Source organism: Pseudopodoces humilis, chromosome 7 (assembly GCF_049639895.1).
Source record: "Pseudopodoces humilis isolate 2021_Gansu_Grassland_sample_001 chromosome 7, ASM4963989v1, whole genome shotgun sequence".
In the NCBI taxonomy this organism is placed as follows: domain Eukaryota; kingdom Metazoa; phylum Chordata; class Aves; order Passeriformes; family Paridae; genus Pseudopodoces; species Pseudopodoces humilis.
In genome coordinates, this window is record NC_142206.1 from 11,880,116 (window position 1) to 11,903,229 (window position 23,114).

Genomic DNA, 23,114 nt, shown 5'->3' on the forward strand with positions numbered 1-23,114 from the left:
GATAACCTTTAGGAGCGTGGGCAGGGGCTTAAGTGATCGGCTCTTTTAGAAGTGATTTCTGCTCTTGCAGTGATCAGCTCAGATCAGCCCAGCCAGCTCTGTTTATGGGTTACCCTGGCCGCGCATAGACAAGAGACAGGAGACCGTGTGGTATTCTGTGGGAGTTCTTTAATGCAGGCTTCAGTGAAGGGGGCCAGTGATGTTCTACCCTGATCTGAGCAAAAGCAAGGGTTTTTATTGAGCAGGGAAGAATAGGAAAGGGGGCCAATGGTCTGAGACAGGGGTAAGATGACCAATAGTTAACAGGGAGATAACATGGGGTCCTGAAGCTTCCAGGAAGGGGGCTGCAGCTTAATCACCATGACTAGGCAGTTTTGTCTTATCTTAGGGAGGAAGCCTGTCAGAGGACTGGGCTTCCTCCGCAATAAAGCATCTCAAAAAATTCTGTACTTCTTTAGACTGTCTACATATTTCAGAGTCTTCCTTGATACTTGTCTCATGGGAGGTAAAGCACCATTTGGAACTAATCTTACAGAAAGGGCTGGAAAACCCTCACGTTGCCTTGTACTTCAGAAGGTCACAAAATGTGAGATTGATCATTGGGACAAAACCAGAAGAGGAAGAGGAGGCATAATGGTAATACAGCTGTATATCCATCATTATCAAATAATTTTAATAGCTTCTTACATTTGTTATTTTGACTGACAGTGAATGGCTGTTTACTGTAGATCAACGTAATATGTTCTTTGACTACACTGTCAGTGAAATTATGGAAACCTTTTTCAATAAGAAATTTTAGAACCTGTAATGTGTTTTGATGAACTTATTTACTTAGAATTTTTTTAAAGCATTGGCCTTAGCTTGGGTTCTTCTGGAATAATGAAAGAGTAAAGTGATTTTAAAATTGATGTTACTAAAATTAGTTGCTTTTGCCAAAATTTAGTATTTTTTAAACTTTATTTAAGAGAATCATGTCCCCTTTAAGAATGTGATGTTTGATAAAGCATAATTGTGTTAAAAAGCTTCTCAAAATATGTTCCATGAAAATCCACCCAGATTTCACCATTTATATCTCATGGAAATACTTTCATATCTCATGGAATAATTGCTGCTTATTGACATGTTCGTTCACAAGTCATGCTATGTGACAATACTACAAACAAATGTAATTCTCCTGTTAATTGCAATCCTCCATTTTTTTTTCTTATTTAATTGTAATAAAAATGAAGGAAATTCAGAAACTAGGATTTTTTTGTCTTCTTCAACTGACTCTTTGCTATTGCAGCTCTGAGTTCTGAGGCTGTGGTGGGGAAAAGCTCAGGATCATCTACCAAGGATAAGGTATAATTGCCCTCTGAAAGAGCAACTGTGAGAATTGCGCCATTCTGTTCTAATCAAATATTATTGAGGAAGCCTATTATGAAATGCCAATTTAAAAAATCCCCATCTAAACATTAATTCTGAAACCCAGAGATCTAAGGAAAAAACATACACCATTTATTGAATGTGAATGAACTAGTGAATCCCTGTTTTCATGGATACTGTAGGAAGGTCTTTGCCATGGTTTATCATAGTGTCTCTCTTATTGTCTTTGTTAATAAAATCTTAATGCACTTTGAAAAAACTTTTAAATTTAATCTTTCTCTTGAATGCTGTCTAATTGTAGTCACTGTTTAATGCTATTACAGCATTAAAAAAAAAAACCAAACCACCATTGATTTTTGCATTTGGTCTGCTAGCATTTTCAGAGAGTAGGAGTAATAGCTTTTAATTTTTGGTGCATACATGCCTGGAGTTTGCAAGTTGCTTCTTCAAGATTTTGAAAGACTGTTGCTAAAAGTGAACTTGTCTGTAGGCATGGATATGTTACAGAGGTAGACGTCTAGAAGTTTTAGAAGACTATAGTCTAAGATATAGTCTTTGCACTATAGTGACTTAATCCCACCCTCAATTACACAAATCAAGTGGGAAGGAAGAGCATCTGACATCTGTTTAGGTGGGCTCTCTGTTGTGATCCTCCATGAGCTGTGCTCTCCAATGCAAGATTCCTGGTTATGGATCTCTGTGTTACCCGGCTGCCAGCAGCTGGCCTCTGAGAGATGGCTTTATTGCTTTGATAGACGCTGTGATTTTGCCTCTATGTATTGAAATGCACGTCCTTTGACTACGTTTAAATTACTTACTAGTCAAGTAATGAAGTGTGCTTAAGCTGGTGAATGAAGCTTCTGCCTTGCTGCCTTCTGGCATTTACTTCTGGGTATCACAGTTGCACAGTGCATTGTCTGTGGATTGAATAGTCTCTTGTATTCCTTAGCATTCTGTCACAGTGCTAGAAATAAATGCTGGATTGTTTCTGTGAAACTAGTTTTTCGTTATTACTATTAACATTTCTTTTTTGAATAATCAGTCTTTTGCTATGTGATGAGTAAGCTGTGCCTTGGACAGAGCACTTAGAATTAAAAAGACATGAAAAAATGCTTAACTTTTAAAATTATATTGATAAATTAAGTGTATTTTCTATATATGCTTAGTCTTAAGAAGCTACAGCTAATGCCACATGGTAGAATGTGTTCTACTTTGACACTTAATAACATTGTAAAAACATTCACTTAGTCCTGCATTTATTTGAATGTTGTAGTCTGTATATTTCTATAAAGCCTTGATGATGTTAATTACTTTTATTGACATATTGTAAGTCTGTTAGGGATTCCAAAGCATTCACAAATGCTTACTTAGAATCTAGGAAGTTGATAATGATTTTTGTCTTTTGACGATCTCTGCAGTTATTATATAGGGTAAAAATCTGGTCAACACATAATCTGTATACTTGAAATCCAATCTCCTATTCCATTAAAATGACATGATATGACAATGTAAAGACTATATTTCACTGAAAGACAATATTTTGCTATTTGTTAAGTTAATTGCTTAGGGGTGCTTGCTTTGTTGTAAGTTCGATGCTATTTTTCATTAATCTAGAAGTTGTTCTTGGTTCTATGTCTGTGGGAAACTTTGGGTTTTTTTTTTTGTTGTCTCCTAAGCCTTCAAAACTTCCTTGTTGAGTTTTTGTGTTCTAAATTTTTGCTGGGGTTTAACTTCTATTTTGCAGCTTTAGGAGGGCTGGGGGATTTATATTTCTTTTCTTAATTCTTTTTTTCAGTGGGAAATCCTTAATTTTAAATTCTATGTATGTATTACCGTATTCTGTTTTACATGTGCATTTAGCACATTCTTTTGACCATTGGTCCAGTTGTTTAAGAACATTTGAGCAAAATGAGGGAAGAACTGAAGGAGGAAAATGATTGGTACTGGCCTCAGAGCTAAGTTAAAAGGCAAATGATAGAAAGTTTTAAAGTAGATACGTGTTCTATATAGCTGATATAATCACATTTCAGTATGAATTTATTCTCACGTAACACTAAATGGCCTAGCAAGACACCACTGCAGTAAGTCACTGCATAGCATAATTTCACACACACCCCCCCATTTTGGTTAATGTAGGTCATCAGGAGAGAAAAGCAAATTTTTCCTATGAGTACCTAGCTAACTGTAGCCCTCTTTCATAGCAGATAAATTTCTCATCTTTTTGTTCAAGCATAAGTGACAGTTCAAAATGTCCTGAAATAATCTTTTCAAAGAGGGAAATATGATGAACACTTCAAAATGTGGCTCATGTCCAAGTCTGCCATAAATAAATGGGGATTTTAGCATGTGTTTGTGAACTCGTTTTGAAAAAGCAGTACAAAAAATACATTTTTCCCTGTGATTTCAGAGCACCAATGTAAGAGAGTCCCTTTTGGATTTAGAAGTGAACCTGACAGCATTTTTCCAGGATTGCATCATATGTTTTACTCGCATTTTCACATCCTGTATTAAACCACATGCATGCGTGTCAGCAAGAGAAGATTGTAAAAGAAGTGTGACTGGGGAATTGTTTTCCTGATACTTGATAGGAGTAATTGTGGCCATTGCTGCTTCAAAGCAACTGTGGTTATACTACACTACGTCAACAAAAGTCAGTTTTGCCATGTGGAGACCTAATTATTTCAGAATGATCTGTTAGAAAGCACTTTTGAAATAGGCAGTTTATACTACTCAGTAAAAAATATTCGTGAATGAAACCTTTCTTGAATAAAAGCTTTCATGTGTTTTAGTTTGAGCAGTACAGTGGCAGTTTTGGAAATATTAAAAAAGTAGACTTCTGTTTATGAGGTGGTAGGTAAATTTAGTGGGTGATTAGAAAATATGAGTATTTCCCTATGATTTGTGTGATAAACCTGGTAGGGCTATTACTGAATAGAAAAGAGGGTGGGATTTTTTTCTGTTCTCTTCAGCAAGACCCTAATCTTGTGGGAAATGGGATGAAGCTTCGATATATTTTAGTGAGTTCATGCAATGTCAGGGATATTTGTCTGTGTAGTATTTGCTCCAGGAAATGGCTTGAAGCTTTTGTGGTCTTTTTGGTTGTTAAATTATGTAGTGGTTTGCAACAATGTCTTGTTTTTACATGTGGTTGTTTGTTGCTTCTGAGCTGTATAGGACATCTTAATTAACCGATTAATTGTTAATCAAAGATTTTTTCTGTCACTATGAAACTAAAGAATATCACAAATTTGCTTTTGATGTTCTGTACCTAGGCTCTTACTATTTGCTGTAACTCTTACTACCAAAAATGTGCTTTTGAAAGACACTGTAATTCTTATAACTGTAAAAGTATGTTGCAAGTTCCATGAATGTCTACACTTCATAGTGAAGCTAGATTAAATGATGTGCTTAAAAGTCTTAGTTATCAAGACATAGAATTGTAATTTATGGATAGTCATGTGTATGAAATTTCAGGTGATTACTGACACACAAACAATCTGTTCTGAATTGCTCTCCTTGAAAGAAATTCTACATTCATTCACTGCAATATACATAAATCAAAAGATACAAAATATTTAGAACCAGATTTATTAATATGTTGTTAGTACTGGGGAGCAACAGTGACCCAAGGGGTCACTAGGGGTTTTCTGCACTCCTGCCAGGCATTGCATGCCTTCCCAGTGACCCCGTAAAAGAGGCAGTACAGGTTCTCCCTGCTGTCTCCTCACTTGTAGCTGCTTTTGTACTGCTGAAGGTTCTGTGCAACGCAACAGGTCTTGGTCTCCAGGACCAGTGCTGGAGACTTGCTCATGCTGCTGGGCTCAGGGCCAAGGAGAGCAGATGGGTTGTGCCCACACTGAGCCCAAATCTCCACTGATTGCCAGATGGCAGCCACCAGTCTTACACACAAGAATTTCTTTTTTGTGTTGTTTGGGTTTTTTTTGGTGAGGATTTTTTGTTGTTTTGGGGTTTTTATTTTTTCAGTTGTTCTAAGGTAATCTAAGTGGTTTATTACAGACTTCCAGAACAGCGTGCAATATCCTTAGCAGGACTTCAAAGAATATAGGGTATTTATTATGGTTGTGTCAGCACAAAGCTGTTTAAAGAATTTTCTAGAGCTGGAGAGCTTTGTGGAAGCAAACCAACCCAGTGTGAAGTCACCAGCCCTTCTGAGCTGTTCCTGGAATTAGAAACAGGGTTTTTTTTCTTGGAGAAGACTCACTTGTTTTCTGCAAAGGCAAGCCTGAGAACAAAATAACACATGGACACTGCAGAAAAATACAGAGATGAGAACTGAAGAGGGAACTGATAGGTGACATGATGTGACACTGCAGGTCTGCTCTTACACATAAAGTAACTGTACCCTTATCTCCTTTCCATTCTCTCTGAAGTTCTTATGCACAAGTCTGCAAGTGCCAGGAATACTGGAGCTGGCTTCTTGGCGTCTTGTTCCTGTCACAGTGCTGTTCATCTACAGTAGATCATCCAGAATTTGTGCTTTTAATTTGACATAATACATCAAAAAATACAAAGATTATAGTAGTGTCAGATATAGTTTATTTGGTATATGTTGACTGTTAACTCAGGTGATTCAACATCCGTGCATCACTTCAGATACTCTGGTTCAAGCAGAGACGATACGGGAAAATAATTTCATTCTGTTTGATTTTCATGCTGTTAAAGCAGTTTAGAGCTGCTGGTAATTTCATTCAGTGAGAATATGATCAAGTATGATGTATGTACAGTGGATGATGAAATGGCACCTCTTTGCATGTACTGACAAGATGGAGTTACTTATAAACTACCGAGTAGTTTCTCAATCCACTGAAACACTAGAAACTGCATATTAGTTGTCTAGACCTGAGGGAATCAAAATGCCTTAATAATCATGACTAGTCTCCACTGGGACCCTGACCTGCACTCTGCCTGTGTCACAGAACCTCCCTTTTGTCTCAGCTCCTCTTCTTGCCAGACCTGTGTTGTGAACAGACCATCTCCAGCCTGGCTGCCTGCTTGCTGGATTTCATGGCTAGGGCCTCAGTGTCTGCTGCAGCCCTGAGTTCAGCCTTGTCTTCTGCTGTTTCTGACTTGGCTTCCCTGGACACACTGGATCTGACTTGGCTCTTCCTCCTCTAACAGAACAATTGTCTAAAGCTCTTATGTTCCCAGCATTGCCTTATTGCAATGCTCTGGGACTGCACCATTGCCAGTGAGGGCTGCCACCACCTGTGCTGGGGTCACCCTTTGACCCTGGATTATCTTCCCTCATAGAGTAGCTCAGCTCTTGCTGCTGTCTATTTCCCATTTTGCTTTGTGCTGATCCAATATCACTGCCCACTTTGCTTGTTCCTCTTTTACCCTGAAAGAGGTAAGGTCAGGTTGAACCTTATCTTGAAAAATTTGAAGAAGGAACTTCTTTAAGGTTTCTGCAATGTTATGTATAGGATTTTAGTGAAAAATCATCAATTGGAAGTCCTGTTTTGACAGCTTTCCTCTGCAGCCTGGACTAGCTGACCTTCCAACAGGCTGTCAGAGACTTGTGTGACTCCTTTTAAAAGAAGTGGGTATACTTTTAAGACTATTAGATTTGTCCAGTTAAAATCTCTTGGGAAAGGGCATAGGGAGAGACAAAGATAGACAAACGCTGCATTAACTTCTTCCTAAAGACTAAGTCAACAAGAGGAAATTCAATGGGAGAAAGAGTCTGTAGAGTATAAATATTTGCCTAAAAAGAAATATTCATTGCTTCTTTGAAGAAATTAATGTGATGTGAAAAGAGTGCTAGCCTAAAAATATGTCTAGTCCTGACAGGTTTTTATTAACTTTTTTTTAAGAAGAGAAAAAAAAAAAAATCACTGATCTGTGAGGAACTGAGCTTTTTTTTCCACTTTTTTCCCCCTTTTTTTCCCTCCAGAAAAATAGAAATGGGGCAGAGATAATTTTTTAAAACTTCATTGTTCTCTGATCCATAAGATTGTTCCATATCTAGAGCTCCATGAAATAATTTATCTTTTGTAGTTTTTTTATTTATTCTGGATTAAAGAATAGCTGTTTTTAATTCCCTGCTTCTACTTGCTTTCCCCTCCTTGTTCCAGGACGGTCGAGGAGGTGATATGGTATCTGTGACATAACATTTACCCAGATTTTTGTTTAAAATACCATGCAAAATTGGTTGGTGTTTTATATAAATTATAGAAAAGTATTAATATCTCCTTGCAAATGGTTAGAAACATAAGTTAATTTTTCCAAAACAAGGAAATGTAAATTGTGTAATTGGAGTAAAACTCATGAGGGAATGAAAGCTAGATGGTGGTTTGAGGAATAGATTTAAAAACATAAATCTCTGAGACATATTTGTATATCTAAGACAATCTGAAAGTCCCCGTGACGTACTGATAAGTGTTTATAGTGTTTATTCCTGCTGTTGTTCTATTTTCTGTTTTTATTTGGCTTATTGGGTTGGTAGCAGTGAGTAGCTCTGTGCATGTAGACATATTCTACCATTACATTGCTGCTGTCATATGTATAATATAATATTTAAACTCCTTCTAAGCTGTGTTTAATATTGATATTATTCTGCTAGAGGCTGTTGTAAGAGGAAGCCTACTCCTGTGTCTTTCTGCCCCCCCCGATTTCCAGTAATTTTAAGCTAGGAATGAGTAGACACCATATTTTCAGTTTTCTACATCTTAGCTCACTTTTGATTGAGTAATTACTGACTCCAGAACAGAAGTAAACATTCCATAAATCAGTATTGGAAAAAGAGTGCGTTCAAATCAACTTAAGGTCTGAATTCCTCTATGTTTTAGACATTCCTAAAGTTACATAGCAACAATGTTTCATTTTGTGTCATCACTTGGTATCACAGCTATTTTTTATTTGAGGAAAACAAGCCTTAAATGAGAACTAAATGCTAGGGGCTTCTTCTTTATGTGTTTCAATAAATGTACCAATGCAGGCAGCAGGATTGCTCTGGTAATTACTCTGTTTGGTACAGATATTGATGCTGTATCTGTAGCATCCTGTCTGATAGTGAAATTATGTAAATGAAACTATGGTAGAGTGGGAGCCTGTCTCTATAGACCTTGACTTTGTACTTACTAGATGTATGGTCCTGTGTTGTCCACTGGGGACTTCTGTGTGTTGTTAAACAGGAGACAGTGACCTTTCTGAAGTGTCTGTAGTCTTTGGGCCTCAAGACCCATTCTTTTACACTGTGATTGCCTCCTAACATAGAACTGAAAGTAATTCAGCCTTAATTGTGAGAAAGTTCAGTTCCTAGTTTAAAGTCTGTCTTTATAATTTTTTTCCTTTTTAATTCAGTGTACTGGACCAAACACTGTATCCAAAGCCTAATATTCCTAAGAAGTAGCTAATACTGGTTCAGCTCTCAATCTCATTGCATGGACTTTTGGAAAGACTTTTTGGTTGAGAACTTCATGCTGTTAAATTCACTTCTCATGCTTCTTTGCTTGGAATTCTTTAATGACCAAGGAAATAAGTTGGTAGGAGTTACTAAACTTGCATAGTGATTTCATAATACTTAAGTATTTTGCTGGCATATATCATTTAGCTAAATAAAAAATTCCTGTTTTTCAGACCTTACCAGTTCGGAAAATTCCATGCAAAGCCAATGCTCCTTCAGGGTCTTTTTTTGCACGGGACAACACAGCAAATTTCTTATCCTGGTGCAGAGATGTAGGTGTGGATGATACCTGCCTGTTTGAATCAGAAGGTTTGGGTATGTATTTTCTTATTCTTTATGTAGTAGTTTGTAATTTAAAGTAACTTTTCCTTTGTGTTTAGCCTTGAAAGACAGAAATGAATCTGTGTTTGACTGTGTTAATTCTTCTGCTTGTCTGTAGAATGAACAAAGAAAGTACACATAAGATAATACTCATTTAAGTCAATTTTAAGAGGAACTTAAATGAAAGAAAAATCTTGCTGTTTTCTTGCACACAAATGATTTTTCACCCTACGCATATTTTTCTCAGCATGGAATGCTGTTCCTTAGTTCAATGTGTAAGATGGTGCTTTTCTGTTTTGGGAAAGTAGGATACAAGTGCATGTGCAGTTCTGTCTGCAGACATTTGGCTATTTGTGGAGATTTAATGAATTCCACAGGAGGCTAGAAGATACAAAATTTTTCTGTTTCCTATGCTAACCATTTTTTCCAGCTGGTTCCCTTGTGCAGTTCTGGACAAAAATTGTCCAATACTACTGCTTCAGGGTGTTTCATGAAAATAATTTGACTGCTTAGGAAATCACTGTTCTAATACTACATATTCTTTGTTGTTTTAATTCTTTTCTCTTCAAAGGAAAACTTACGAATCTTGACTTCAGAGTTTCATAAATCTCATGAGATGAAGAGAGTCCAATATTTGTTACCTGAAATCAGATAAAAGTGTAAAGCAGTCAGGGTGACAGATCAGTCTCTGTGGAAGACAAATGAACACACTGTGCTGCATGAAGAAGCTTCTTTGTTCTGTTGCTCAAAAAGCCTTTGCCCTGTTGAAGCTCTTACATGTGTTATGACTGATCTATTCCTATTCTTTTACAGTCTTGTTCTACTTCTGTAGTCTAGCACAAATATTTCTGAGAGAGTTTTTCATTTGTCTGTTCTTTTATCCTGGGAGGTTTTTTAAATTACACTATTTTATATGTCTGGGAGAAAAAGCTTGGTCAAGGACAGATCAGTATCTCAAAGGTGACAAATAGTAAGTTGAATATATGTATTGGCTCTGTTTTGTTAATTAAATCTTTACGATGAAATTCTTATTTGATATGGTAAATCATGTGGAAGGTGAACAATAATTGTAGTTTCAATGATTTGAAATGGTGAAGAATTTGGACTTTACCTAGGACCAAGAAGCTTGTAAACACCAGGAGATGCAGACCTCCAATGCCTGAGATAGGCAGAAGAACCTCTGGTTAATGGAATACTTAAAGGTATTTGAAGTTTGTATTGCTATGGTAAGCCCAGCCATTTGCCATTGTTCCACAAATTTATTGTGCATTTTTGAGAAACTAGATCTTGTTTAGAGATGAAATTTGCATAGCTGGAATACTGGCATTTCCTGATAAGTTAATATTCACACATAAATAGTGCCTTGCCTGCCATAGTAAAACACAGAGTGTAAATACACCTGAAAAAGTGTGTTCCAGCAGACTTCCTCACTCAGAAAACTGAACTGAAATATGACTGAGTGCACAAATCTGTGCTCCATTTTGTTTGATTAGTAATTTATTTTTCTTCACTCATTGAAAACTAGGTTCTGTTTTTTCTTCCCTTCTTATATAATGGGCTAGTAGAAAAGATTTCTGATGCTTGAAATAGGATTAGGACTTGATAATACTTTGACCCATTTTTATGAACTTGAGAAGGAGGTGGTAATCATGCCATTAAAAAAAGTAAAACCAGTAGCTATCATTCTCCCTCAATTTAAAGTAACTTGAAGTTTTGCTTTCTTTTGAGATTTTCCTAATACATTAGAGATAATGATAAATGTTAACAGTTGCCAACCTAAAGCTTTTATGTTCCTCTCTCTCCCACAAATCACTTCACCAATGCATAGGAAGCAAAAATTCATCCAAGGTAAGTAATATCAAAGGTTCTTTTTAAAGTAGTGAGAAATGTGTGTGAATAACATGTCTTTGCACTTCCTCATTGAATTCTGTATTTTTTATGATTAATAGTGGTGAAATTATGGTTAGAGAGGTAACTGTTTTCTGTATTTTCTTCTGTTTTTCCCCACGGCTAATAAACTCAGTAAATCGGTGTGTAAATTGTTAGTGATAAAGGAGCTTTTTTCTGTCTGTATTGAAGAACCTTATTGTATCAATGTTCTCAATTGAGTGGATTTTTATCTACATTTTTAAACTGTTACTCTGTCTGTTTTATGGTATGCAAATACTGTGTTGTTTAATTAAAGGCACATAGTTATATTTTCATCATACTACTGTATCATATAAAACATTCCTGAGGTCTTCTTCTGGCAAATATGTATTCTAGAATTGTAAGAGTGATTTTGAAGATTTCATGCACTGAAATATTTGAACAATGGATTTATGGCACTACTGATTTAAAAAAAAACCCTACCAAGTATATTAGAGATCAGCAAAATTAATTTTGTACTAGCTAAGAAATTGTTAATTGTTATTACTTCTCATTACTTAAAAATACTATCTCATTGTTATGACTTCTGAAGAAGTATTTGAAACAATGCAAGTATAACTGCTCACAAATGCATCCCAGCACTTCCAACTATTTTGCACTGAGGCTGAAGTGGTATGAAGGTATTCCTCATTAGAATGGAGCTGTCTGAAACTAGACTAGAGCAGACAGGGGTAGTCCATGCCTGATGAGTGTGCAGGTAAGTGATGCTAATGGGAAACTTGAGTATTCTTAGAGGCTTGCTTCTGCAAAGGGTTAACATTTCAGGGTTGTTCCAGACAAGCAGGTGAGCAGATCTGTTCATGTCATTTTGCTCTTGTCCTTCACTTGTGAACTAATTTAGCAATTCATGTAATTATTTAAAGTTAAGCACAGTTTCAAATTCTTTGTTGGATTTAGGCTATTCAGCTGAGCTAAACAAGGAAACAAGATTGAAGTCTTCAAAATAAATAGAAGGAAATGTAACTAGAATGAAATATAGAGGTGCCTGATATACCAGTAGATGTGATAGTTCTGTCTAATTACTAATTACTTTAAATATTGGAAGACATCAGTAGAGAGATCAAAAATTTGATTATTTGCACTGCTAATTTGTTAGTAGTCTGTAATATGATGTAGTTTGTCTTGCTGAATGTTACCATGCTTTAACATAGGTTAAAATGCAAACAAATTGTAAACACAGTTTTCTGTTAAGAGTTTTAACACAGCCAGAGCTGAGTGGTAGCAATTCATCTTTAAGTGCAGAGACATGGCAGAGAAGTCTCCGAGTTAATGCCTTTGCAAAGAACAGGTGTCTGGCATACTTGATGTATGAGATGCAGCTCATACATGAACATCTGTAGAAATTATAACAACATGGTACATAGGGATAATCTTGAGTGCTGCAAAATAGAGGGACACCATGTGTACTCCCTGCACTCATTGCCAAATTTAGCATGCTTGTCATATTTTTTATTTTTAAAGTTGGTGTATTTAAATAAGGAATTAGCTTTGTTAATACCAAAAATTATGATCCAAAATCCAAATTTTGATAATCTGTGCAAATCTTGAGGTACAGCATCATTGAACAGTCTTCTTAGATGTATCAGACATGTGGAACTCTAAATATAATGTGCTAACTCTTTGCAGTGTAAGGATATTATTACTGCCTTTAACTCCTCTGTTCCCATAAATATACCTTGTAAATTTCCCTGTACAGATTTTAGAGCAGCAGATCCCCACAGTTACGGTAATTTTATTTATGGAAGCATTCTAGGTGATATTTGTAATTTTGCTTATGCCTGAATAGTATAATACTCAAAGAAAACTCTTCTTGGACAGATAAGAATGGTAAGATTTTCTGTGATTGCTTTAGTTAAGTGAACATAAAGCATAAGTTCTGAACTCTTTGTGCTAATGGAGTGTTGTTGGATGATTATAGGATTTGGATCCAGTGAATTTTCTGCATCTCTTCCATGATATAGTCTACCCGGCAAGAAAAGGGTTTGCCACTGAGTGTGCCAGCATGCTGATATGTCATTTGTTTTGGGAGGTGTTGGATGCTGTTGATGGTTAATGTTTTGCACTTGTATATCCTATGCAGCTGTACACATAGTATGTGACATGGACTTCTTTTGATGCAACAGATTGATTAGAGTTTCATGGACAGGTTTCCTAAATAAAACCATTTAGTATTTTAGTGGAAATAGTACCTCTGATCTCTCTTCTCATATTGTTGATTTAAAGGTTATTTTAAAAAATACTCAAACGTTGCTTGTTTAAAAATATTTTATACATGGGGTAAATTTTTTTTAATGATTACTGTAGTTTATCTGATTCCAAGATGCAAGTTTTTGCTGTTCTTTTATACTGATAAATCCACATATTGTAATACCCTGTTAAAATTTAGATGAAGTTGCATCAGAATAAGATTTTGTCCCATCTTTCACAACTCTTCACTAAACTACTCATAATATTACTGAATATGTCTCATTTTGAGGACTGTAGAAGCATCCTGGACTCTTTGTTGTTACCACTGGATTTGCATGTGGAACTAATGAATTTCAGTAAATTATTAATGTTTAGATGATCTCTATATTCCTTCTAGATGAATTCTTTACTCTCTTTTGATCTAGTATGTTTGACACCTTAATTGTTTTGAGACTTCCTTAAGTGATTGAGCTGAAATGGGGCAGGGAGTGTGGGGGAAGCACAAGTGTGTCATAGCATAACTGAAGCAAAAGCAAGGGTAAGTTTGAGATAAGTTAACACCATATTGACAAAGCAATGTTGGGGGTTTTTTTAAGCACAAAAAGCCTTCTGTAGGATCAGAATAAAAAATAAAAGAAAAAGTGAGAGACAATAAGAAGGAGAATCAAAGGACCAACCTTTTGGAAAACTTTCCCAGAACTAGTGTGAGTTCTGATAGCAATTGGAAGCCTGTGATAATAAATACTAAAGCACTTGGTAAAACTCTTCACTGCTAGTGGGCTAAGGAATGCTTTAGAAATAGAAATCATATTTACTTTTTGTGATTCAGCTATGCCTGATATCTTAATCTTTAAAACAAAAAAAAAAAGTTTATGTTAGAAGGAAGACTGACTTCATTAAAAATGGCTTATAAAAGAGTTAGGAGCCAAGATTTTAACTTGGTAGGAAGTTTTGAGAAGTTTCTTTCTGTATTGCGATTATTCTACTATTTTCTCTATTAATTTATTATTATTATATTAATTTATTAGTAGATAATATGTGGATATTCTACTAATTTAAAATGAACAGAAAACTACAAACAAAACTAAACCCCTGAATGTTATTGTGAACTCTCAGTTTAAACATGTTCAGTAAACACATGGACTCCTAGTGCGTTGTGTGTTCTGTCTCCTCACAGTCCCAGGTTCTAATAGTGCTGAAAGCAGAGGCTGCTTCTTCTTTGCTTCTCCTGGGAGCATCCAGGCACTGAGCTAGGGAGCACTGGGGAAGGGACCGGTGAAGGATGCAAAAGTGTGGAGAACATTAGGTAGGAAAGAAATGGAAGTACATGGAATATGCACAAAGGTTGACTGAACAAAAGAGGAATACCTATAAAAAGAGAACTGGACACCAATAAGATGGGAACAGTATGAAGAAATGTTATTGCCAGAGAGAAGGAGGGGTAAAAACTTCCAGGACCTGAAGAGGTATTATTGTTAACAAAGAGTGGCTTCAGGTAGGATGTAAAGATGCAGGCAATGAGGACAGCAAATAAGAAGCATTTAAAGAGATGAGATGAAAAGCGAAAAGGCGGGACACCTAAAATAAGCCAGAGTTGTTTGAACTATTTCTCTATCTTCCCATTGCATTGTTGTCAAGCAAATGCCATCAATGAGATTCTCTAGAAAGATGAATATTTCCATTCATTTTATGCATAAAATAGCATTTATTGGTTTCTGAAGTCCCCATACGCATATGCTGTATAGTCCTCAGGAATGCTAATATTTTCTTGTTAGAAGTACTGTCATATGAGATGACCTGATGTTTGTTTTTGTGGTTGGTTATTGCCTGCACACGTCTTCATCCTCTAACAATGATTACAGTATGTCACATTGCTCAGTGTGAGATGCATGAAATGTGTCTAGATTATCTTGAGTCAGACTTGCTATAAGTCTATGAATCTTGTTTGGGTATATAATTTTTTACTTTTTTATTTGTATATTCTTCTAGCTATATTTATGGATCTTTCTGCAAATAGTAATAGCTGAAACTCTCTTTTTCCTCCATTCCAAAGTCATTCAAATGTGCATATGTATGAATTGCAATTGACTCTCTGACTATTCCAAACCCAGTTTATTCCACTTATATTTTGGGGGATGCCTTACTTCTTACAGTCAAGTTTTATTTTGGGGCTGTCACAACCAGTTTGAAACCAAAATAGAAGAATACACTTCTAGGGTCTTGAATGTAACACTTTAAAAATACTGATTACTAGTAAAAGTTAAATAAAAAATAAGTTTAAAAATTATATAAATATTTAATTTAATTACTGTGTTGTAGGAAAGAAGAATATTGAAAATAGCCAAATGTCTAAGTGTTCATCATTTGTATTCTTAGTAACAAATGGCTGAAGAATAAATATAAAATAATAATAGTAAATATTTTAAATATAAAATAATAAAAATAAATATATTTTCTAGTGCAGTTCCTGTTTAATTTTCATGCTCTGCAGTTTCACTTCTGGAAATATATTTGCATGAGGTTAGAGGATAAATACATACCTCTCAAAGGGCTACCCAGACACTAGGAGAGGATGATTGGAATGAGCATTCAGCTCACCCCACTTACACTTATTCATGTCAGTGGAGCTCCAAGTCACAGAAACTGGAGGTCTACCTCTGGCCATTAGTTACCTAGAGATATTCAGGTCCGTGGATTCCCCTTTTGGGTCTCATGCATAAAACAGAGTAATTGCTTTCAGAGCTTTAACTAGACATTAAAATATCTTTTTCAGGTATGGTATTTTTCTTCAAGCATTTGAGTTAGGTGAGTCTTTAGATTACCAAAAGTTTATATAGCTCATGTCTTGACCTTAAATCATTAAAAACAAATTTATTTTGATACTATTCAGTTTTTTCTGATTCATACAAATAGTCACACAATTACGTTTTGGTCTCAATTAAATCTGAAGTGTCAGGTGCAAATTTTTTTATTATTGTGGAAGGTTTTAAAACCTGATTTTTACTCACAACATAAGGTCTTTAGTAGGTATTTCTGAAGAGTAGATTACAATGTACTCATAATTACTTTTTTCTTCTATTTTTCCTTTCTTCTTCTTGGAGTTTTGGGGGGTGGATTATGCAAACAGCCACAGACCTTTCTTCGTTTATTGTTTTTGGTTTTTACTTTTATACTTTGGTAAACTTATTTACAGAACATTACCTATTCTGAGTTGTGGGGGGAAAAATATGTTGGTTTATGGTGGTATTTCATAATTGTTATAAAGGTTCTTGCTAATAGATTCCATTGGGCAGGTGAGAGTGAAACCACACTGAATGACTAGTGTTTTTTGTATGTATATATATATATATGTGGCAGATTTATTTTAGATCAGTTTGGTTGTAGCCATTTTGGTTATTATCATCTATAGAAATGCAGCAATATAAAAGTATGAAATACCACTTAAGAAAATATAGAGGGAAAAGAGAGAAAGGATAAGAATAGAGAGTGAACTGAGACTTAATTGCTTAATTGTTGCAATTTCTGTGTCTCTTGGTTGAAGTGATGGTCACAGTCTTGATCCATCAAGGGTGGGGTAGGCCTATGAAGCACCAGGTTCAATGGGTTAGTATACCGTCACATTCAGGTGAGAACATCTGGAGTACCACCCCTGAGGCAAGGATTTTTCACAGTCTGTTGCAACACTGTGGATCATGTGCAGTCCTCTGGTGGAAGACCTCAGATATTAGTCTGAGATATTAGACCTCAGATATTAGACCCTCAGATATTAGGGCACACGTTGTGGGACTTGGATGGCTTATGACACCTAAAGCATGACAAGTGCCTCTCACATCAGCATAGCTGAGCCAGTTATGCCCCATCAGAAGGGATGTATGCCTTCAAGCCTATGTGGAAGTGTGAGTGTGCCAGTACCTTCCACGGAGGGGAGTTTTATGCCTGAGGCAGTTATATAAGGGAGGACGTTGCCCATTGCCATGATGAGAAGCACTATTCCCACTTGGCAGGGTCTGCTTCTTATGAGCCTTTTCCCTTATTTGTCTCAAAACACAGCTTGTTGCTAAACAGAAGTTGGTTGGTTTTGGTCATCTTCTGGGGGTGGGTGCACACCCCCTCTTGTGCCTGGACTGCTCTTACGCAGTTGAGATATTTGACCACCACACACCAAAAACTCTCCCCCTCTCCTTCCCATAGAGAGTGCAAACCTGGCCTCAGCAAAGAACCTTTTTACCTGCTGCTTTTGCAAATGGATGGCTGGGACATTAACCCCTAACATTTCAGTCTCTCACAATAATGAGATCATGCTGTATCACATCTACTTCTGAATAATAAAAAAACTATTCTGTGTGGAATCCAGGCATGCAGACTTGCATTATATATATGTATAAAGAATAAACTTTTTGTCTGTTTGGGATTTTTATGCTGTGAAGAACTGATTCCTAAAGTATTCTAATTTCATGTTTACTTTAAGAGTAGATGTGAAAAAAATTCAGGACCTAATTTGTAGAGAGGTATATCCTTCTTAATGCAACTTTGTTATTTTTTAAATTTAAATTGGCTAAGAGAAATAGTGATCTAAAGGATATGAATTCTCTTAGTTTGTAGAAAGAAAAGTATCACTCTAATGTTATTATTTTTTACTTTCTACTAATTAAAGTGTTGTGACAGATCTCTTGATTATTTTTAAGTAGTTATGAACTGCTTGCAGATTACCAATTACCTCAGATAGTTATTTAGTGATTTAGATAACTAAACTTCTGAACTGTATGAACTCAGAACCACTCATCAATCCCATCCTTTTTATTCCAGTAAAACTCTACTTCAAGCCAAAGAAAACAATCTTTTATCGGAGTCAAGAGTTACAGATGTTGATGATTAGGTTCCATTCCATCACTAAGATCTTTAAAATAGCTTTTATTTATCAATGTTTTCCATCTTCATTTTGCTTTTCTAGTACTCCACAAGCAGCCAAGAGAAGTGTGCCTTTGTTTGCTGGAACTTGGAAGAATTGCAGCAAGGTAAATATATTTAAAGGTAAAAAATATTTAAAGACTGATGAAATATTTGCATTCTTGACTGCAGGGCTATTGACAGCCGTATTAAATCAGTACATCTCAAGCTAACTTTTGTGCTTATTGAGTTCAAATAGAAGTTCGTCTTGATGTCACTCTTGTGGGCATTTGTTAACAAATATTACAAAATCTCTGTACCTCAGTGAAGAAATCTGTCCTTGTATTAAGAGAGGAAGGGTTTGAGAAATTTCTTTTTTCTATAAAACTTTAAGACGTTTCTCCTTCCAAAGTCAGATCTCTCTATAAACAACTGCAATTTAATTAAGTTTTCTGGTAATAAGTTGATCTTCACATGACCTAAATCTGATCTAGCTGTGCTGGACCATCAGTACATTGTAATGTTATCTTTGACATCAAGACAAAGACTTCCGCTAAACAATCAAAATTATAGTAGCTAGAATGTGATTTTCCCCCTTTTTGCAGATGCAAATTTAACCAGCATAATGTGTAAGACTTACTAAAAAATACATGAGCAGCAGCACTACTGCCCAGTCTTGCATGTAAATTGTAGTTGAATTCATTGATGTGTGTGAACTTGGAGTGCCTTGCTATTCAGATAGTTTCATTGATTTCAGAAGAATTCCTTGTGGTAACAACTGAGGTGAAAGAGACCACTGTTTATTCCTAGTTAAGAACTAGTAGTGACTGTTAAAATTCTGTCATGTGTATTCATATTTTGTGAATGGAAAATTAGAAATTTGTATAATGGTCAAGTTTCAGAAAAACCCATGCTCTCAGTGTAAGCTTGTATAGGAACAGCAATGACCAAAAAAATAGTGATTTCAGGTTTTCAATTATTTTGTTATCTCTAGAACTTTGGTTCAAATGGCAAATTGTTTTAACTTCCCACAGAGAAGTATTTTGATCTGCAGGTGCATAATGAAATTAATCTTAATGAATCTTAATTTACTGGAGCAAACCAACTGTGCTTTCAAGACCAGCATGGAGATAGACCTACAAAGACCCTATGCCTGGGGCATAACTATCAGGGGTATCTGCCCCAGCTGGTGAATTTATAGTATCCAACTTCCTCCAGTGATGCATGTTTGTCATTAGGCAGTGTTGGATTCTGCTAAAGTTGGTTGAGTTAGATTAATCTCATTTTGCAGTGAGATTTGATGTCTCAATAGATCTACAAGAGAATGAAAATAGAATCTTATTCTTTATATTTGTCTTAAGCTTCCATGTCTCAGATGCTTTCTATTCCAGACATGAAAAGTACTGAACAAGTAAATAAGCCACGTTTTCATTTATTATGCATATCTATCCCTTTTCCCTTAAATATTTGCATTTTATTTTTTATTTCTAATACATGAATATTACCATATATCATTAATGATTATTTTATATATTGTGTTTCTGTTTCTGTATTTATGTTTCTTTATTTTAATTTTATTTATAAATTAGGGGTCAGATGACATGTCTGTCTACTTTTCCCTGCTCTAGTATCTCTTCAAAAACAAACTCCCATTTATAATCTTGTACACTTCCAAAGTACACAAAAACTGAAGTGGAATGTCAGGTTAATACAATTGAAAACCAAATATATGATGCCTATTTTGCCTGTGCTGTGGTAAACTAGAGCTGTATGGGAAAAAAATTATAGTTGCCTTCATTAAGTGTAGGAAAGAGCACATTAAAGTGATGTTGCTGTGCTGCTTTAAACAAGAGAGAAGTCAGATGTATGCTTTGTAAAGCAAACCAGGTCTGTTGGCAGTCTTAGGGATCTGCTTTCCAGAACAGGAGCTGCAGAGATCTTTGAAAAAGTACCTCAACCTGTTTTTAAAGAACAAAAAGAGTAAGAGACACTGAGTAATTTTAGAAGCAGAAAGATACGTTCAAAGTGGCTTAGTCATCACAAGAACTCAGCTTTTGGTACACCGCCCAGCTAGATTACTGTTTGTCTTCAGGGTCTGTAACTCCTGTAAGTCAACCTAAGCTTTTCATTTAATGCAAATAGACTTGTGATTGAGGCACAAGTGAGGAAGAGTGAGGATTGCTTGAGGAAGAGTTAAATTGAACTCTATTCTGCTGAACTTGAACTTGTATTCAACAGATACTCTGTGGAGGAGGGGAGACAGGTGATAATTTACCTTTGCTTTAGTAATGCTTTTTATCTCAGTGTCCTCTTAGACAAATTAGGAATATATGATCTTGATGGATGGACTGCACAGTGAGTGGGAAACTGGTGTGACCACTTAGTTCAAAGAGTAGCAATTCAAAGATATTAATAGAAGTACAGTTGTCTGATAAATTATCCTGAATTTCAGTTTTTTATGAAAACAAAGTTCTGAGATCATCTGCAAAACTTCCTTTTGTCACTGGAAGATGTTACATCGATACAGTGAGATTTATGAGAGAGGGAAGTATCCTACAGGATGGAATTGACCACTGACAATGCACAGGACTATTGCAGTGAGTTGCACAGGTCGAACATTCTCCCTAAGTATTTGAAAGTCAGAGATTATACAATGAAAAACAGCTAAATTATTTTTTTATCACAAAGAACGAAGTTCTTGGGTTATTGTTAAACTCTGCGGGGTTAAATGACCCTTACACGTCTTTTGGAATTACTGTTGAGCAATATCAAGTTCTTTCTGCTATTGTATTCAATTTTACTTTGATAAAAATGGAAAGTTGTGCTCTAAGTCTAACAGAGATCATGTTACAGTCTAATGCTGCTTCACATGTAGTTGTGAGAAACCAGCCTAGAAAGGAGCAGAAAAGAAAATGCTCAGCATATCTTCCCAGAATTTTCACCTCTACCTCTCTCAGAAAATATGTGGTTTTTACAATTTCAGCTTTCTAGCGTGTGGAAAATGTGTGTGTGCGCCTCTGTGTGTGTGTGCCTATGTGTGCCCGTGTTTGTTGATTTTATTTTTCAACTTTTCATCAGAGGAATTCACAACACTGGAAGTACAGGCAACTTTAAAAATCTGTCACAAGCACAAAATGTAGAAACAATGAAAAGCAGTAGAAGCAAAAGAGCAACATTTCTTACAGTGGAAGAGTTTTATTTGATGAGTAAGGCTGTATGCAGGAGTAGGCTTAGAGCCCAGTGGGAATTAAATTATTTACTTCCTGTCAGCATCTGCAGACAGACAGGAAGTAAATAGATTGTATGTAAGTGCTTGTTTCAATGTTGGCTGGCTTTTCATTAGGCAGACTGCACCAGTTAGAAGCCTCTACAAGCACAAATTTTGTTCTTGGTTTGGTTTCTATTAATTTACTAGGCAGCAGTATGACTAAATTAAATGTTATCAGAAAAATGCAAAAGCATTATGGTATTTAGCTTAAATTTTCATGATATATATTTGTTACTGCTTAATATTTTAGCGTCCAGATCTTTAACTAGGTAAGTCAGTATAATTCTGCATCTGGACTATGGACTTTCTGCTACAGAAGAAAATACGATTTCATTTGTGCAAGTAGTTTGCTATGAGAAGTCTACCTGGCATGATAACTTTTCCAAGCTGAAGTTATTCTGTGATTCTGTGAAAAAGGGACTCTGTATGTTTTTCTGGGATTTGTTCATTGTTGGCAGATAAAACCCCAAAAAAACCAGAAGGGAATAATCAGTAATTAGGAAAATGGGATCCGCTTTTAGACTTCTGACTTCTGTCCAAGCTCTGGTGCTTGCTGTGAGATAGTTACTCAGTGACTTGTCATAAAGCTTTCAAAAGATCTTTCACAAACAACCTTGCTCTTCAAGTGCTCTGTTTTGAGTTTATCCATGCTGAACTTGCATGTATTTTGTTTTAGCTGGAGCTATAAGTATGTTGTCACTGTAAACAGAGATCTGAAGACTGGCTGTCAAAAATCAATTAGTAAAAACACTAACCACTTCTGATGAGTAGTGGCCATGTCTCAGTTTACTTATCTATAAATTCAGTACAGTAGCTGAGACCAGGAAAACCCTTAATCCCTTTTAATTTTGATTTCTTTGAGAAATACTAACACAAAATATAAGTTGTCAAGTAATCTGAGAAGATGCTGTTTGGAAAGAAAAAAATAGAATAAAGCACAAATGTACTGAACTTGACTCTATCCTGCATGGTATTGCAATTTTTGAGGTCTAGTGTTGTTCATAAATTATTCACCAACATATATGATATCAGACAGAGAAGCTGAAAAAATACCTGTATTTCCTGTAAATTTGATTAACTGAGAGACTGCATCTAAATTATATTTTTCTATTAATTTGAAATGATGGCGGTAATATTTGGTGTGTTTTATAGATGTTTGTTAATGTGTGTATCATTCTGTTACTGCATACAAAGTAGAAATTCTTTCCACTGTATTGTTTTAAAATATATAATACTTTATATGGACTAGTAATTTATTATTTGCATGTTTCCAAAAGATTTGGGGTGGAACCTCCTGGATTAATAAAATTGGAAAAAGAGATTGAACAAGAGGAAACACTTTCAGCTCCCCTTCCATCTCCTTCACCATCACCCACAAAGTCTCCTGGGAAAAAAAGCACAGGAAAACTGTTGGATGATGCTGTAAGTTGTGGGAGGAAGCTTCTTCCTATCTTACTGATTCTCATATGCACTTACATGCAAAACACACACAAGCCTGAGTTTAACATCATACTTTATTTTAAACATTTGTAGACTTACAGAGTTACTTGTTTATTGACCACAATTATTTACGTGTGAAGCCTGGGAAAAAAAAGTCTGTGTAGGAGCTCTGCAGTTTAGCCTAGCTTTGTGCTTAGGACCACATTCCCTTCTTATTACTCTTTTACTCCTTCACCAACTCCCACTTGGTGCTTTGTCTGAGGATGGACTGAGTCAGAACACAATTTGGCT

At 35.8% G+C, this 23,114-nt stretch overlaps 1 protein-coding gene across 8 annotated transcripts in view; it reads left to right on the forward strand.

Annotated features, from left to right (window-relative positions):
- The window catches only part of GAS2 (growth arrest specific 2), a 118,294-nt gene that overhangs the window by 24,935 nt on the left and 70,245 nt on the right, over positions 1-23,114 (forward strand). For all 8 annotated transcript variants that reach the window (XM_005531582.3, XM_088057705.1, XM_088057706.1 and 5 more), the window contains 3 exons: positions 8,965-9,106; positions 18,180-18,243; positions 22,661-22,805. In XM_005531582.3, the coding sequence (XP_005531639.1) occupies positions 8,965-9,106; positions 18,180-18,243; positions 22,661-22,805 (351 nt within the window). The remainder of the gene's footprint in view (positions 1-8,964; positions 9,107-18,179; positions 18,244-22,660; positions 22,806-23,114) is intronic.